We start from the raw sequence: 19452 nt of genomic DNA, 5'->3' as shown, positions 1-19452 counted from the left end.
TGCTGTATTTTTTACCATTTCAATCTGCCCTTAATGAGACCTGTTTGCTCACAGGCTGTAGCACTTTTTCACAAATTGATCTTTGCCACAATTGCATCAATAGGCTTGCATTTTAATTCAACATTACACAACATGTAAATCAGGTTTGACTCATACATGGAAACATCTTGCTCATCAACAGACGTCGGCTCCTCACAGAGACCGCAATCTCAGCTGCCTTGCTTCCAGGGACTGCAATCAGTAACATGCTGTGACATCACTAACAAGTGACAAGTGGCTTTGTAAAGATTTTTCTTTCTATATTGTATGATAAAGAGCTCTGCGGTTCTGTAGTAACTAAAAGGGGCTCATGTTCACCCCTTGATTGTGTCTCTATGCAGTATGATAAAAGTCCCCTATGTCTCCCTGCTTTCTCTGACAGCTGTGGGACTGAAATCCATTGATTTCTTCATGGGCAGTCTGTTTTCCTGCTCTCTGTGTATTTCAGTACATGTGGTTGTGAATTCACAACAATTATTCTTGTTAAACATCGCATTCAAGATAATTTTAATTTTTTTGTTTTTAGACATCTCAAACATCATTTGACTGCATAATTATACATAAAAAATCAATGTTCCAGGTAGATGATTCAATACTGGTGTACATGTGAATTGTTACATTTGGTTAAAATACTGCTTATCAGAAAATTGCATGTTGGAATACAGCTGCTTAAAGATCTACACCAGGAGTCTGCAAGCTTCAACACTTAAAGAGCCATTCTGGTCGATTTCTCGTCACAACCCAATGGAAGCCACAAAGTCTCACTTCACCCTTTTGAAAAATTAGACACTGATTTGCATGCATGTTACTGTTACTTTTATGATCATTATAAAAGAATTGCTCTTTTTTGCATAAATAAAAAATAAAGAGAATTTTCTTTCTAAATGTGAAATATAATAACTTTTGACACAGGACTTCCTTTTAAAATAAAAGACACCCTGTACCACATGGAGTCATCATAATGCAGCAGATATAGTCATGTGGTGTAATGTCAATGATGATAAATACAAAATAAAAAAACGACAGCTTATTTTATCATTGTTGGTGCATCACTGCCAGAGACTTTTAAATCCAACAAACTCTAATAAACTCAGATCTTCTTAATTGACCCTTACCACATTTTTAGGACCACGAGGCACACTTAAAGTCCTTGACTTTTGTGCAATAATAGACAGTGCACCTAATAATCCGGTGGTACATTGCACCCTTAAAATGTGTTAAAATGTTCCACTTTGGTAAATTACCAAGCCGCACCGCTTCATGGATTGTTGGAGCATTATGGGTACTGTAGTCAGGTACCTTGGAGAGTGATATGTACTGTGCTGCAACAGTTTGCTAAATGAGTTGAATTAAGTCGGACTTTTAGTTGAATAAAGTTTAGTTTTGCTTGATGTTCCACATAGTCCGAAGAATTCAGTTACTTTTTAAAAATTAAAAAAAATATATTTTTTAGACTCGTGATCTATAAAAAACACTAAAACAGATTAAATGCAAAGCATTAAAAAATGCTGTTTCAAATGGAAACCACTGAAATACATTAGGACATCTAACAATTCAATTTTGGTCTAAAAAAAGATTATACCAACAGTTTTAAACTGTAGATGATGCCCCAAAGAATTTATACAATTGTATATATAAACATATTTCAAAATTCAATTTATACAGACACTATTGAGTATAAATAAGCATCATTAACTATAGTAATAAAAAGATCAAGATACTCAATTCATACATTTTGCTTTGGTCCAGTTTCTTGTTTTTTATATTGATATTGTTGAGCTTGAAAAATAGGTCAAGCTGTGCTGAACAGCTTCTTGCTCCAGAAAAGCTTTTGGTAGGACACAAAAGGCTCATTCTGTTCTGTATTTTGTTTTTTTGAAAACATCAGGAAACGTCTTTCTTCACTGTATGCTGGAAGGTGCAGAAGATGTCACAATCCAATGCACAAATGAAATCCAGAGCAGTATTGGTTATAAAAAGCTGGAAAAACGGTTGGTTCCATAATGTCCTCGGAGAAGGATTTGCAAGTTGTAGGCTCTAATATGTATCTCACATTGAACCACACAGTTTCTGTAAGACCTTTGTTCTTTATGGCAGAGTCAGTGCCAGACGACTTTGCTTAGAGTGTTTCATGCATTCACTCAGCAGCTCAACAACAAGGTATCTTCCTTTCCACAACAGAACCGCCGGTGAGGCTGCTTACGAAGAGTTCAACACTTGAATTCAGTGTTTGTGAGAACATTGTGGCTCCACTAGCTCAGAGGGATGAGGTTAGGTTTAATGAAGTCCGAGGGGTAGGAGTGGAGCCGTTGCCCCAGTTTAGGGTAAAATTGCTTCTGACACTTGGCTCAGGTGCAGGAACGGCAATATGGACGGCAACCCCTATGGCCAAAATAAGAGCTAAAATCAATAATGTAAATCCTCTGCGCTTGATCAGCTCTGAGACAGGGAGCTGCTTCTCCGATTTTGTGCTTGACGTGTGTTTGTTCTGCTCAGGATCCTTCTCAGTCCCTCCAGCATGGATGTTGTTTTCTTCAGTTTCAGGACCCACTGTCACGCCCTGATCCTGAGTGCTGACAGGTCCGTAGCCATCTGTTTTAAGAGCTGCTTCACTGTTCAACTGGGCCTTCAGGGTGCAGAGATGAAGACATTAGTAAATGTGTGAATGGCCCAACTGTCATCCAGCTTACTTAATAAGTCATCAAGAAAAAGCCCTAAAGCTAAATGCCGCGCAGTTACCATGTCTGGGATGTCACCAACGTCTTGCAGCATCACTTCAGTCACTGTACTGGCAGGACACATTGTTGTCAAAACGACAGTTTTTCCAGCTCGCAGCTGTGCCTAAAAAAACATTACAAATGAGCTCAAGAACTGAAACAAAGAACACAATTACTCTTTTGCTTAACTTTCACTTAACTTTAAACAAATTAATTTTTTGAAAAAACTAGGGCTTAAAGACCTGCTCAGAGGAAAACTGTGTTTTTGGTGTTTTTAACAGATTTTTTGTGATGAAGAAAATAAAATAGATGGGCCAAAAAATCCCTGCTCTGTTCAATTCTGATTTATCCACTTGCAGAAAACTAGATTCACTAGGTTTTTGTTTTACTTGTCTGAGCTGACATCCGGCTCACAACTGTACGGCTGCATAGCTCCAATATTGCTTGCCATTGTCACCAGTGATGTTAGGTTGGGCTGTAAATTAGCGGTAAAGTGTATAAACAGATGGGTGACAGGAAGTGGGGTTGCTCCACACCAACAGTCCTGCCCACAGCTCAAAGGCTAATTTCAATGAACTAATGTCGCTCTACAGCAGGGGTGTCAAACTCATTTTAACCGAGGGCCACATCAGCATAGTGGCTGTCCTCAAAGGGCCAGATATAACTTATACATGTAACTAAATGTAATGAAAAATAAACGTAACTACTCCTTAATGTTAAATAACTCTTTATTTATTATTATAACTTTTTAAAGTGACAATTGCAGTTGCATAGAAAACATATGTTTGCTTGTTACTCTAGCATAAATACTCTTAAATTTGATTCTGTCAGGTTAGGTTATATGGACAGTGTTTAAGTCCTAATGTGTAGTTGCCCAATTTGATATTTCAAGTCCAATTCCTCCTAGATATGAATGAATACACACCAATTTTTTTATTTTTTATTTTAAGAATTTAAAAACTTTAATGTTCTGCAGGCCAATGTGGCCCGCCACGTCATTTTATGTGGCCCTTGAGTTGGACACATGTGCTCTACAGAAACCCATTCATTTTCTGTTTATTTCCTTTCGGGGTCACGGGGCTGCCGGAGTCTATCCCGGCCACTTGTGGGCAAAGGCAGGGGGCACCCTGGACAGGTCGTCAGTCTGTCGCAAGGTAGAGTGTCCACAATCACACACCCACGCACTCTCACACCTAGCGACAATTTAGATTAACCAATTGACCATGTTTTTAGACAGTGGGAGAAAGCCAGAGACCCCAGAGAAAACCCACGGGGTTCAGAGTCCCCCAGCCAGGACTTGAACCAGGGGCCTTTTTGCTGTGAGGCAAGAGCGTTAAACACTGCGCCACCATGCAGCCTCTACAGAAATTATTCTTTTAAAAACAACAGATTTTGCCTAAAAACAGCATAAATATAATTAAAGACCCCTGGGAATGCTTTTAAAATAGATCAAAATATGATCAGAGTAGGACTTCAAGAATTTATATTAGATTATTATGCAAGACGACTGAGAGGGCACAAGCTTACAACATCAAATCCTTGCAAAGTTAATACCACAGAACAGTAATTCCATAAAAAAGTGACATCAGATGAGAAAAATCCATTCATTTTCTTAACCTGCTGTATCCCTGTTGGGGTTGTAGGGCTGCTGGAGCCTAACTGTTGGGCAAAGGCGGGGTACACCCTGGACAGGTTGCCAGCCAACCAAGCACTCACAGCTAGGGACAATTTAGAGTAATCAATTAAACTATAAAGCATATTTTAGAACTGTGAGAGGAAGCCAGAGTCCCCAAAGAAAACCCACACATGCACTGGGACAACATGCAAACTATACAATAAGAGATTTGCACTGTGGCCTTCTTTCTGTGAGGTGAGTGATAACCACTGTTGCACCATGCAACCCAGAAAAGAAACAGCTAAGAAAGAAAAATTCTCTACATTATGACTTAGATTCCAGATAATTATTTTGTTCTTTTCTTGGATCTTTCATGGTGGCACCTTACCTTGAGTGTGATTTTATTCCAGTCAATTTTGAAGATCACAACCAAAAAGAAAGCTGCCTGAATACACGAACAGGTTAGAATACCCAGCCACAAGCCTGACGGAAACATACAAAAATGCAAGAAAACAATTACTATTGTGACTTTAATAGTGCTTTTGTTTTACGCACAGCATTGACACGATAAATGTATTACCTAATATCCTCAGGTGGGCACCAAACATTAGGGCAGCTCCAACAGGCAGCCCAATGCAGTAGTACGAAACCAAGTTGGTCAAGGCAGCAATTTTCTGCAAACCTGATCCTACGAGAATCCCTGAGGAGACACACTAAAAGGGCCCACAAATTATTTTAAAAAATACTTACTAAAAAAAACAAAAGTCAGCTTCCTAAGTAAATCCAGGGGCAGCATAATAATATTATTTCCTTCTGTCTGCCCTTTTCCGTTCATGCATAGTTTTAGAATTTGCGCAGCTTTTAAGATGTTTTAAATGCAAAAGATGTGGTTGTCTATGTGGCGCTTTCATTAAGGGAACAAGTAAATACATCATACATAGAGTCAAATCAGAGAGTCGTCTCTTATTTGAGATGACTCTCTGTTGCCTCAAAAGCAAATAACTACCAATAACCTACCAGGATAGAGTCAAAGAACTGAAGAAATATGTAGACTGTAAGATTATTTGACACAATCTCCAAAATGTCACTGTGGATAGGAAAAAAAAGTCAAAACCAGAGTTGCTTGTACAAGGGGCAGCTATAGAGGCATGCTAAAATCAAACTCACATATCAGAGGTAAATATGCTACCAGCAACAGGCTTACAGCATGCAATGACAACACCCTGGACCACAGAAAGCACTCCTGCAGTAAAGACATGAATCACCTGATGAGTTGGACAGCTTATTAACAATATTGCTTACATGGTTTTTAACAATCTTGCAGGTGTTTTAAAATATGTAACATTATTAGTTACAAAAACAAGTATTTTTATTTGTATGTATCCACATACCTGCCAAAACTAGGGCCAACTTGCAGGCAACAAAGGCTCTGGTGATGTTTCCAGCCCCTAAAGCATTTCCAACACGCACACACACTGCTGCACTGATACCTAAAGGAAACTACAAGAGTTCAAATGGTGTCAATTAATCTTTACAAGGATTATTAATAACTAGAGTATAAATGACTTTCTATTAAGTGTTGTTGAAAAATGATGGTGTCTCATACCATGTATGATAAACTTCCTATTTCCACCAACACATGCTGGGCAGCAAGATCCTTCTCCCCAAGTGCACCTGGATGAAAAAAATGTCTTTAGTATGACTTCTTAGCAGATCAAAATAAAGTTAAGACCCACTCTGAACACATTTTGGTCCATTTTAAATCATTCCCAGTGATCTTTTAATCATGATTGTGCAGTTTTTAGCCAAAATAGAAATACATGTTTTTTTCTAGGATATAGTTTCTGCAGAGCGGCAATAGTTCATTAGAAATCCACCTCTGAGAACCCCCCCCCCCCCCTCCCCTCCCCGTTGCCGAGAACTCGAAGCAGGAGGCTTGTGGTCCACCCAGCTTAACGAATAGCTCTTTTTCCAACTGCATTTTTTTCTGCTCCTAATTTACAATAATTTCAATAAATATTCAGAAATGCAATTTTTAAGCTTATTTTCTTTCATCTATATTGTATCCCACCATCATCAGAAAAAAGCCACAAAAACATGTTAAAAACACAAAAATCAAAGGGAATTTTTTAAAAGCACAATGTGGTTCTGGAGTCACAATTTAAGAGCAAGAAGCATAACAGTACTCATTTTATCTGTTGAAATGCCTCTGATATACATTAAATGTTCAACCTGTGGTGTTTGTTGTCGAATGAAAGGTAAAACAAAGACAAGTTGAAAAAAGGTATAAAATCAAAATAATGCAAATTCTTTGACAGTATCAACTGTAATGCTGTGCATGTAATGTTAGGCACACCTTTATATAATAAAACAACTACACAAATATGCAGCAACTGGAGTCCTGTTAAGGTAGTTACAAGGATTACACTCGAATGTTTTTTAGGTGTCTTTCTGCAAATACTTAAAATAAAAACCAATATTAGACTTTGGAAATGCCTTTAATTATGGAGAATAACACAAAGATAAAATGTTATAAATGTTGACATTTCTAATACATAAGACGGAACAAATGGAGGGAATTAAAATATGTCAAACCTGGTAAAGGACCTAATCTACAGCATATGAATAGACAATATCATTCATGTTGTTATTTTGCAGAACATAACATTGTTTACTACTCCTTTAAAGTATTATTTTTTTTCTTTTTTATTATTACTACCAACCCACTCCGCCGAGTCCATGCCAAAATTTGAAGAATGCTATTGTTTTTTGAGGCAGAAAATTACCACAGGTGACGTTTCATGGGAGAGGTTATGGGTATTTCCATCAGACTGACAAGTAAACAAACACACATGTGGAAAGAAAGTGTAATGCCCTCAGTCCGAAGTATTTTACATAACTTGACACACGCCACATCATCCTCTGATTGTGAAATGTCTTTCTAAACATTGAACACTAAAAAGCATAATCCTTAATGGAGTCAAAGTGGTAACAGTGAAGCCAAACTGCTATCTAAGCACAAAATTCAGCCGGACTGCAAATAACCACCATTTTGTTCAGGCATAATATAGTTTTGAAAATGGTTTGTTTTTAAATATTTGCTGTAATCTTTGATAGTGAGTTACCTTAAAATGTTGGAAAAACAAATGTGTGCATATTCAGTGAATGACTGACCTGCAAGAAACCCTCCGATCTCCCACACCCACCATTCAAGGCAGATCATCAGAGCACTAGGGGTTGCCAGCTTCATGTAGGAACCCCAGTCTTGCAGACAGTTGGTGGTCCAGCCTGAAGAGGAATCAAAATAGAAATTATTTTTAATGTCCCACAGCAGAGGACAGGATACTAATGAGGATCACCAGCTGATGCAGATTCATGTCTAAAATAGCTTGGTCTTTTAGTATTTAAAAACACGTGGAGCCGTCATCAGTTTGTGAATGTGTGTGCATGGGTGAATGGGGCTGTGACTGCAAAGCCCCCTTCAGGCCTTCTAAGAACACAGTAAAGAACTACATAAGTATAAGCCTACGTCAAGAATACATGTGTGATGGCCTCACCTCCCCATGTCTTCTCATGAAGCTTCCTCCATCTGATATAACCAAACAACAGCAGACAGATGACGATCTGAGAAAGGCTGTTAGCAATCGCTGATCCTCTGCAAACACAACAGAACGACATTATTTACTCATGTTTTTGTCGATGGACAGATGTGAGAAAAAAAGTTTAAAAGTGTTGACTGAGAAGAGCTTTCAAGACATAAAGAACCCTTTAGAGCCCTGTTGACAGTAGGCTTTTTATACAGGACAGAAGGGTGGGGGTGAGAGAGAGCACCCCGATTAGAGAGGCCTGACTTCTCAACACTCTGATGGATGAAATGTTTGTCCAGCTGGAGCAAGATCAGGCCTTGTCACAGTCCTTTCTCTGCCCCGTGCTGCCTCGGTTTCTAAATGCTTTTTAAAAACAACAAACCCCAGCGCAGCCTGTAGTCAGTTTGAAGAAAAACAAATCTCCCTTTTTGGATAGATGAACAGGCTAAATGTCTCTCCTTTATGGACAAGAATGTTTCTCAGCTTCTGATGTTAGGTGAGGGAAATTTTAAGCGCTATCAGCAATAAGCCTGATACACTGGAAAAAATGTTCATCCCAAAACAAGTTTAAAAAAAATTGTTTATTATGAGTTAAAAAAAAAACTGCTAGTACAACTAATATAATTGTTTTGGCAAGATTTCTCAATGTAAATTGTAGTGTTCTGCCTTTTTTAAGACCAAATTAAAATTAGCTATAAATGCTCATTTAGGAATATTACACAGGTAATTGGTGTTAAAATAAGTGTGTTTTACTCAAAATTTGTTGTGTATCTTCAAAGTGGATATATTAAACACTTTACTGCCAAATATATCCTATTTTTAGGGTCACAACAGTCCAACTATCCTTTTTTCTAGACCATAATCATACTAAAGTACGACTAAATGTTATCACACATTTAAAGTTAACTTTTTTGCTTTCAACTTACGGGTGGCCATGGTGCAGCGGTAGGGCGGTCAACCCATGATCGTGATATTGCAGGTTAGATTCCCGCCTTGCACACCCATGTGTCGAAGTGTCCTTGGGCAAGACACTGAACCCCCCCTTACCTCTGGTGGGAGGCTGGCGCTAGTGTTCGGCAGCGGAGCCGCCACCAGTGTGTGAATGTGTGTGTGGATGGATGAATGGGACTGTGACTGTAAAGCACTTTGGGCCATGAAGAAGATAGAATAGTGCTGTATAAGTATACGCCATTTACCATTTTCTTAAAAATAATATGTAAATGTACATTCACCGGCCACCTAATTAGATACACCTGCGCACCTGCTCCTTAATAAAAAAAATTTAACCAGCCAATCACATGGCAGCAACTTTAAGCATTAAGGCAAGTCGACATGGTCAAGACCATCTGCTGCACTTCAAAGTCAGCATCAGAAAGGAAAAGAAAGGAGATTTAAGTGACTTTAATTGTGACCTAGTTGTTGATGCCAGACGGGACGGTCTGAGTATGTGGGATTTTCTCGCACACAACCATCTCTAGGGTTTACAGAGAATGGTCTGAAAAAGAGAAAATATCCAGTGATCGGCAGTTCTGTGGACAGAAATGCCTTGTTGATTCTAGAGGTCAGAGGAGAATGGCCAGACGGGTTCAAGCTGATAGAAAGGCAACAGTAACTCAAATAACCACTCCTTACAATCGAGGTCTGCAGAAGAGCATCTCTGAACGCACAACATGTCCAACCTTGAGCCAGATGGGCTACAGCAGCAGAAGAACACATAGGGCGCCACTCCTGTCAGCTAAGAACAGGAAACTAAGGCTACAATTTGCACAGACTCACCAAAACTGGACAGTAGACGATTGGAAAAATGTTGCATGGTCTAACGAGTCTCGATTTCTGCTGCGGCATTCAGATGGTAAGTCAGAATTTGGCGTAAACAACACGAAATAAGGGATCCATCCTGCCTCGTATCAACGGTTCAGGCTGGAGACGGTGGTGGTGTAATGGTGTGGGGGATATTTTCTTGGCACAGTTTGGGCCCCTTAGTACCAACTGAGCAGTGTTACAACAGCACAGCCTACCTGAGTATTGCTGCTGACCATGTTCATCCCTTCATGACCACAGTCTACCCATCTTCTGATGGCTACTTCCAGCAGGATAACACGCCATGTCATAAAGGTGGAATCATCTCAGATTGGTTTCTTGAACATGACAATGAGTTCACTGTCCTCAAATGGCCTCCACAGTCACCAGATCACAACCCAATAGAGAACCTTTGGGATGTCCCCGGCTTTCCCTAAATCTCTCTGGCGACTCTGAGTCAGAGCGGAGCCGCAAATACAGAAGCAACAGCTCAGAATCCCTGGCTTACAAGGAAATGGGTTTGATAGAATACCGGGGGGGTTGTAGGCACAATTTTTCTTTTATCACTAACAGAAATGTATTAATGCTAATACAAAGAAAGAGGGCACTTTTTAATACAAGGCAAAATGGGCTGGTGGTGAAGCACCCTTGTGAGTCCACGTCCCTGTCAATATGGACCAAACTCTGTGAGGAATGTTTCCAGCACCTTGTTGAAAGGTTTAAGGCAGTTCTGAAGACAAAAAGGGAGTCCAACCCGGTAATAGCAAGGTTTTACCTGATAAAGTGGCCATTGGGTGTATGTTTACTTTTAAACTTTTGCCCTCCCTTTGTTAAATGTGTTTGCATTGTGTTATGAATCAAAAAAACTTTCCAGTTTCCCTAAGTTAAGCAAATTGGTTTCTTGAAACCGTTCACAAATAAAATTTCTATTTAAAAATATTGTGTAAAGAAAAATTAACTTTTCAAGATTCAATATTGTGACCATTACTCTACTTTTACGCTTTCTTTTATTACTTTTAATTACGTTTATTACAAGTGGGGCTACCATAGTGTGACATTATCCTCAGTCGAAAGGACCCCGAACGGTTATTGCAGGCCAAATGGTTACGGTACCTACACTGGTGAGCGGATTTAGTGGGTCAGCTTGTTAATTTTATGCATTTTATTCTTTTATTGTTTTTATTGTTTTATTGCTTTTATTGTTTTGTTGATTTTATTGTCTCTCTATTGTATCATTTTGTTTCTGATTTTATTCAATTTTATGTTAAGCACTTTGGTTGCCTCTGCTTTTCTAAGTGCTACACAAATAATAAATTGAATATTCAACACAAATGATTTAACAAGATATTGAATATCAATATCTCAAGCTAACCCCAACCCTAAAACAAGTCTTTACATCTTAATGAAAAGTACCTAGTAAGTTATTTTAGCCTTGAATCAAGTGTAATAAGATATTTAAGTTTGAAACTAGACAAAAATCCTCGGTGAGATTTTGTTTTTGCTGTGAATCATGTCAAGCAGTGGCAAGTCCATAATATATGTTAAAGTAGGAGAAGCAACTTTTAAACTTACACGACACCCAATTTAAGGACAGAGATTAAAAGGTAGTTGGCTCCCAAGTTGAAAACATTTGCGACTCCCGCTGTGTACATCTGAGGTAGAATAATTCCCTGAAAAAAAAACAAAAAAAAGATGATTACTCCTAAAGCAGTGTGTTGCAATCAAGGGGGGGGGATGACTTAGGCTTGCCAACATAAATTTACCTAAAAGTACAGAAAGAGATTGAATTAAAAAGTATTTGTGCTCACAGAATATTCCACCCAACTTCACTCATCATAATATAATTATTATCAGAGACACGCAAGACGATGAACTGCAGCACTTCCTCTTGGGAATTTATTTGAAAGCAAGTGTTTATGCAACATTTTTCTCTTAAAATGGTAGAACTGAACTAGAATGTTAACAAAATAAAGAAAATGGGATTACAGAGCATCTTAGTGGGATAAACGTTTTACGAAAGAATTTTTGGGGAATGTGTTTGGACCTTTTTCTGTAACACTTTATATTAAGATTCCTTAACAAGCTCTGTTAACACATTAACAAGCATTATAAATTAATTTATAGGGTGTTAGTAAGACATTTATTAGTACAATAAGTCTAATAAGGTTTATTAAATTACTTAGTTAACACAGTTACAAGCATTATTATTAGGATGTTTTCAAGATGCTAATGATGCATTTACTGATATTATAGGTGCCTAACAAATGTGTCAGTGTTAATAAGCTTAATAAGATTTATTAACAACCTTTGTTAACAAATTAAGAAGTATTATTATTGTTTGGGGTTCTAGTAAGATATTTATTAGCATTATAGATGCCTGACACAAGCCTAAGTGTTCATAAGCTTAATAAGTTTTTTTAACTAACGTAACAAATTAATAGGCTTTATTAATGTGTAAGATGCTAGTAAGATAATTATTAGCATTATAGATGTCTTGCAAATACCTGAAAGTGTTAATAAGATTTATTAACATCTAAAGTCAGACCATTGTCTTCTAAATCCATATTACTAAACTGCTTATAAGCTTTACAAATGTATTAATTAACTTTGTTAATAGTTTATTAATTGTTTTGCAGCACCCCATCTAAAGTGTGGACGTTTTTTACCACAAACAACCACAAAGCATAAAGATTGTAAAAAGAACTTTATGACATTAAAACAGACTAAACATACACAAATCGTTCTGTAAAAGATATATAAAAATTTAATTAAGACAAATATTTTTTTTTAAAACATATATACTGGTGTTGGATGACTAGCATCATAGCTAATAATAAGGATAAAGTATTAGCATCTATCCTGAGTGAAACATTCATTGCAAATCCCATCACCAGGAGACAATTCTCTGCATTCAATGCCAACAGCATTCAACCACTGTTGCCTTACTTGAAAGTCCACAAGAAAGTAAGTTGCACAAGCCAGTAATTTTTGAAGAACGAAGACAATAAACCTACAGGAGCCATGCTAAAGCTAACACGTCCTAAACCAACCATGAGGCTAAAAATGTTGGACAGTAACTCCTTCCACAACCACCAGGAGCGGCAGGTTGATGAACACATTTTTGGACAAGTGTCGCGAAACGTGTCCAATTCCAGGACTCAAGGGCCGGTCGGTGTCCTACATGTTTTCCAATCAACCTGCCTTTGAAGCTCCTAATTGGCTAAACACACCTGATCCAGGTAATCAACAGCAGATGAGGCAGGATTTCTGGAAAACCAGCAGGTTGCCAGCCCTTGAGGCCTGGATTTGGACACCCGTGGTCTAGAACAATAAAGATCCTGCCCATATATGTCCAAATTAACGACTTCCTGGAACAACATGACAGACGCCGCCAGCATAGGTTTAATTCTGCCCATTATTTTCCTATAACCATAAAAGTTATTAAGATGCATTATTTATTCATTTTTTGTTCCAGTGTGACCAGGGAGAGTTCAGCAAGTGACTTTGATATTTTTTTATAAACAGTATTTGTGGTTACAGAATGGCCCTTTCTCCCATCATAACTATGAGAACTGTACTTGCTGCCTCCAAACCTACCTGGTTTTGTAGATAAGAAACTTGGAGATGGTGCAAGAACATGGCCTGTAACAGATTTGAACAGATTGAATAGATTTGGTAGATTGCTGAGATGACACCAAGGATTTTTAAAACTTTTGTGTATAAAATGATTGGATCACTGAATGTGCACATCTAGTCTAATAGATGTCAATCTAAAGATATGCAACAAACGGGAATTCTGATTTTTTATTTAAATGATGAAACAAAATAATTTTTAACCTTTCCTTATTTGAACTTGACAGCAAAAAACAAATTCAGTTCAGTTGCACTTACTGGAACAGCTGGCAGAAACATCATCACATAGAGCTGTGCGATTCTGTAAGGCATGGATATTAAGAAATGTTAATAATTAACCACATAAGAGAGAAATAAAACGATTTATGCTTGAATGAAACACAGTCTGCCGAAGTGCTGAGATGTTGCATGTTCAGTTAATCACCACAGTAAATGTTCAATGTGAGCTGAACACTTTAAGATAATGCAAATCTTAGCTCCACTGATAACAACTGTGGTGATAAAGATAAAGAAAGAACATTTTTTTTACTTTTTTACAAGACTTTCTTGCCGTTTTAAAGTTTACCTGGCCACATCTGCATTTTGCTTCATGAGGAGCAGTAAGTTTTCAGCGTTAATCAGAAGAGCCCAACAGGGCAGACAAAAGAACAGCAGGATGAGGGAACTTCTTTGAAGTATTACTCCGACTCTCTTCAAATTCTTACCGCCAAAAGTCTACGAAACACAATTCAGACAGCGGGATTGCACTTTGTCAAATGTTGTTTATTTATTTATTTATTTATTCGTTTAGAGGCAATCATGGAATGTTCACCTGAGAAATGAGTGTATCACAAGCCACAGCCAGGCCATAGCCTGTTGCAGTTGTGGTCACGTTTATTGTCTGAAAAGTGAGGAACAAAAATAGAACATAGGTTATAAACTCAGTAACAAAAAGCTACAATTCCAACGCATTTTTTAAAATATATAGATATATTATGTGAGTACATAATACTGTGTTTTTTTTAAAGCATTGTTGTCAGCGTACAAGCTGTGGAGTGACTGCTTAAAATCAGTTTAAGTGATTGGACTTTTAATAAACCAAGATGTTTTTTAAGTGAATGTTGTGCTTCTTTTTACTTTTTTATTTATGTTTTCTTAAAATTATTTGTACAAAAAAATATCCTTTCAACTTTCTTAACTTTTGGTTTTAAAAAAAGTACTTTGCATCAAAAAATTCCAGAAATCCCTGAAATCCATCCATCTCCTGAGCTGCAGCCCACGTCCTGTTTTGGGTCTAAAAACACATAATTGTCCCCCAAAAGTTTTTCAGAAATTTTTTTGTATATTGCAACTAAAATATGTAATTGGCAGCTTACTAAATGGTAAATTGAAGCCTGTACAAATTGCGTTGCTACGTTTCTTTGCCTGCCATGCTGGCAAAAATTGTTGTTCAGCTTTTGGCATATCCTGTCAGGGGTTGCCACAGCGAATCAGCTTTCACCGATCTGCACAGCACTTGATTTGGCAGAGATTATTACACCGGCTGCCCTTTCCGACACAACCCTGTATTTCATCTGGGCTGGGGATCGGCACAGGGGGACCAAAACTTGGGCCCCCCTGTAGCTGCATAGTTAGGCAGTAGCGTGAAAGGTCTCGCCTGTAGGTAGGTACTCTGGGAAAAGTGGAAACCGGGGTTTCCCGTGCACCAGTCCTGCATGCATCGTGTTAGGAAAATTCCTTGTTATAAAACTATGAACTTTTTAGACATCATCAAATGTAAATATGTGCACAGCTGAGGACAGAGGAGCATTTCTCTGACAAAAACAGGGTTATGGAGCTACTAGCTTGAGAGAGCTTTCACTCAAAGGTCAAGTGGTCCATTGCAACCTTGATGTGTTTCTGTGGGTAGTTCATTTTTCTTGGATCACTACTACTATTTGGTCTGTTTAATAGTCTGTCTCAACTATAATAAACCTCACCAGGGTTCACTTGCAAAAGAACTGACACTTATTTTCCAACAGACTAGAATTTTCTTGTTTAACCATTACTTGTTTAACCATTTATATTTAATTTCTATAATATCAGGACATTCCCTTTGAGATCAAAGAGAATAGGCCCAAAATATGTAATAACATGAAACACAAATGTCATGATTGAACACATTCAGCATTGAATAAAGTAATGTATGGCAGTTGCATGGTTCTATTAGTTTATGTTTCAAAAAAGTTTTAAAATAAAATTAAAAGACAAAGATTTAAAAGGCTGCACAAAGTTTTGGAACACTTCAAACATCATCCATGTGGTAGAACGGAAGTGGCGCACTCTAAGAATTGGAGTCAAAAGGCTAAATACATGTGATGGAACTTTGCCCAACATGCCTTTCAAAATAAAATCCCGTGATTAGTGATCATGCATTACTTTGTAAATAATATGTGGGAATACATTAAAAATGTACTACCATCACACATATATGTATTTTTGTATAAACGCTAGAGTAGTTTAGATTATCCTACCACAGAAGCAAGTGCATATCCAGCCAGTTCTACATTACCCATGTGACCACAGTAAATGGTGACAACAAATGGGATGAAGAAATTCAGAATCCGAGACAGCAGCTGGAAAAACAGAGATTTGACAAGTTTAAACTTCACTAATAATTGTTGCTTTTTACAGTTAGAAAACAAAGCAAAACATGGCTACGTTTTTGGAAGACTAAGGCTGATGCTCTGATTTTTATTCCCTTGAACACATTTTACAAATAACTAGACCAACCTTGCACCTGTTATATTTTACCATGATGTAGTAGATTTCAGCACTCACCAGTGGGCCTGCAAGTCGTAAAATATGATAAAGTTCTTCCCTGTAGGCCGGCGGTAACCAACGTTTTACACATGCACACTGAAAGAGTTTTGAGCTGGCTGCTGTAACCACTTCATCCCCCAAAGCTCCTTCCATTTTGGCAACAGACACTCCCGCAACAGGCCCATCACCCTGCACAGGGTGTGCGGGTTCCGGAGAACCCAGCTTCTCCATTCAGTCAGAGGGAAAAGACAGGAGGGACAGAGGAGAAAAGAAAAGCTACAGAAAACCAGAAAGAGGGAGGGGGGTGAGGAGGGAGCGAGGGACGTAGTGCAAGGGTAAAAGGGGCAGTCAGGCCAGCCTGGATATAAAAACGCAACGCATGCACTTCTTTAAATATATTGATTGTGTGGTGTTTAGAAAATTCCCAATGCAAACAAAACAGAAAGGAATTGGGAAATAAGTCAATCAACCACCAGCAGCGGGCCCATTCCTTGCTCGTTAAAGATGAGTGAAACAGGAAACACCTTCCATTTGAGCTGGAAAAACAATGTGCAGAAGTGTTTGTGAGCCCATACTTTGATGCTGGCCTGCGACTTTCCAAGCTCAGGATTAATCTGATGAAGAATGCTTCTTTGCATCATGTGCACAAACTCTGCAAGCTTCAACTTACTGGGTCCATTGATGCTCTTGATCGTATGCTCACTCATGTATTAGCAGCAGATCTTATCTGGGACAGAGTGTACTTTGGCCATTGACTTTATCCCTGGGTTCCATGCGATTTCTACATAAACAAACATGGTCACATGAGCTCCAAATACAATCTTTTTTCCTTTTTTTCCCCTGGAAAGGCTTTAGGGCTTAAGCAGTTGGTCAGAAACTCTTACAGGTAACTTAATAATAACAAATCACCAGATGAATTTGATTTTTTGAATGCACACAGAGGGGAAGCTTCGCAAGAAGTCTGCATCCCTCTTTCAGTAATGATACTTGCGTGTGGAAGTGTACGCCTCAGAACAGATCTGCATGTGTGCAGATTATTTGAGACATGGTTGTGCAACCAAACCTAAAGGAGCCAGCCTTTGTTCAGCGCCACACGTGTTTTAAATGGAGTTAACCTTCGATCTTTGATGAATGTAGATATAATCATTTCTTGAACAGTAGGTGTGGCCACATGTCCTGCTCGTAATTCATTAAAGTCTTCAAAAGAAAAAAAAGAGCAGTTTACCCATAAAATCAGGACTGAAGTCTGTATGTAGTGCCTCCTGTTAGAAGGAACTCATCTGAAGGAGGTAGGGTTTATTGTCCCAACTACAGGGACTGTGTGTGAGAAAAAAATGAAAAATTACTAATAAATGCTTACAATAAAAACAACGGTTTCCCTACATTAACCTAAAATTAAGTTGTTTTTTTTAAAAAGAGGTTTAAAAAGTTGTATTGAAAGTGAATATAGGCTCTAATATCAATAAAGAATATCACCACAGTACATATGCTGTGCATGCTTCCAGCTGTTACATAAGTGCCTGGCAACACAGTAAGTCCCAGTGTATGATCTGTAATGTATCATTCTTCGCTCTGGTTAATTTCTAACTGTAGGAGAAACTATTTTCTTCAATGGTCAATGCTTCACCCTACTGGAGAAAAGAGGGAACACTTTTAGAAGTGCACAAATAAAATAATGTTTAAGCTGGATCAGAGCTGGAACAGATCAATGACTAAGCCTAACCCAAACAATTACGGATTAGCTGCAAACATTTCATTTAGTTTTAAAGATGTTGCAATAAAGGTGTCAAACATCATTTAATGTCTAAACCCTCGTTATCCTTTAGGTAGTATGGATCACCAGAGTTTATCCTACCAGATGATGGCAGCGTACATCTTAGTCAGGTCAGAACTCCATCATATACACGTGTTGATGGAGAACTGCTCAAAATCACACCGACTAGGCAGATTAAAGTCACCACTAAATCAAAGAAACTCCTTTTTGGTATTTTTGTGGAAACTTGAATGCTCTGAGAAAGGAAATGCATGACAGGGTGCAGATGTAGAGCAGTCGAGTCCTGATGGGAAGATCGCAGCTTCAGTTCCTGCCTTGCCAGCCCGTGAGTCAAAGTGTGTTTGGGCAAGACCCTGGACCCCACATTGCTCATTAGGTTAGTCACCAAGTGTGTGAATGTGTGTGCATGGGTGAGTGGGACAGTGACAATAAAGTGCTTTTGGCCTTCAAGGACGGTAGTAAAGTGCTATGTAAGTACACGCCGTTTACCATTTACAGCTGTTATGTTTTAGTTCTAATACAGTCTGACTGAAACAGACTGATCTGGACTGAGTTAGATCAGAAAGGTTCATTCTGCCCCTATTTGGCCTAAATGGCATAAAGATTCCAGAAAGGGGCAGAATTAATTAACATATTCAAGACAACACACATACAGGAATGTGCACAGATGTTTTTTGAGTCATTCTTTTGAAATCTAACATCTTCATACAAAAAACAAACTCAATCTAAGGAATTGCTGTTGCAAGTTGATTTCTAACTTTCACATAGCCCATGTTCAAAACCTTCACTCTGTAGGACCAGAGAGAAAAATCCTCCATATTCAGAGCAGTTTCTGGTACCTTCAAAAAGCTTCATTATAGTTTCAATAAGAATGCATGCAGACACTGTTTTTTTTTGTAAAGTTTTTTTTTCTTTCAAAAAACAGTAATTTTTCTGAAAAAAGAAAGAAAATTACTAGTCCACAAAGCAACATAAGAATATTAATGATTAGCGAATCAGCACTGTGACTGTGGTTGTTTCTGTTCTTCAGCAATAGGCAAGTGTTGTCTTGCTGTGCTCAAGTGATTTAGGTTTGCTGCAGACCACTCCTAAAATAATGGCAGAACAGGTATGTTGGCATGGCTACACATTTACAGTGTGCTCTCTCATATTCAACTCAGGCAAAAATTGTTAGAGTAAAAAAGGACACCCTCCTCTATACCTGTATAGATTCATGTTGAAAGCATGACTAGATTGTTTTATGAGCCTGTTTTAAAATGGTTTCAATTTGTACGGGAGAAATTCCAGACGTGTGCCAAACATGTATCCTCACATCCCCACCCAATGAGTTTTAAAACCACTATTATGTTTATTGCCAATAAAAGGTTTCTTGTGTTTGCAAACTTTAGGATGAGGATAATAAAAAAATAACTGTTTCAAAAAAGGAAATAAAAGATTCAGGGTGGAAGGACCGAAAGGGCGTTGGCAGGAAAAAAATTGTTGAGATTATGAGAAGCCTAATTAAAA

At 38.1% G+C, this 19452-nt stretch overlaps 1 protein-coding gene across 1 annotated transcript; it reads right to left on the bottom strand.

Moving 5' to 3' along the window:
- Positions 1-529: 529 nt before the first annotated feature.
- On the bottom strand, positions 530-16504 carry slc47a1 (solute carrier family 47 member 1). The gene is made up of 17 exons (XM_004076457.5): positions 16191-16504; positions 15884-15985; positions 14203-14271; positions 13957-14105; positions 13650-13692; positions 13356-13400; positions 11331-11428; positions 7929-8026; positions 7546-7659; positions 5978-6045; positions 5763-5871; positions 5539-5614; positions 5389-5458; positions 4952-5084; positions 4760-4854; positions 2779-2880; positions 530-2665 (listed from the first exon to the last, which is right to left on the bottom strand). The coding sequence occupies exons 1-17, from the start codon at positions 16401-16403 to the stop codon at positions 2297-2299; spliced, it is 1953 nt and encodes a 650-aa protein (XP_004076505.1). The 5' UTR covers positions 16404-16504; the 3' UTR covers positions 530-2296.
- Positions 16505-19452: the final 2948 nt, after the last annotated feature.

The sequence above is a fragment of the Oryzias latipes genome, chromosome 14, assembly GCF_053564925.1.
Source record: "Oryzias latipes strain Hd-rR chromosome 14, Olatipes_Hd-rR_3.1".
Taxonomy (NCBI): Eukaryota; Metazoa; Chordata; class Actinopteri; order Beloniformes; family Adrianichthyidae; genus Oryzias; species Oryzias latipes.
This window is presented reverse-complemented; position numbering and strand designations above follow the sequence as displayed.

Excerpts from the sequence above, each read along its gene's own strand:
- slc47a1 (XM_004076457.5), bottom strand. The coding sequence starts at position 16,403 with ATGGAGAAGCTGGGTTCTCCGGAACCCGCACACCCTGTGCAGGGTGAT. Across the intron at positions 14,106-14,202 it reads GTGATACACTCATTTCTCAG|ACTTTTGGCGGTAAGAATTT; the intron begins GTGAACATTCCA and ends TGTGTTTCGTAG. Across the intron at positions 13,401-13,649 it reads TGTTTCTGCCAGCTGTTCCA|GCCATGTTCTTGCACCATCT; the intron begins GTAAGTGCAACT and ends AATCTGTTACAG.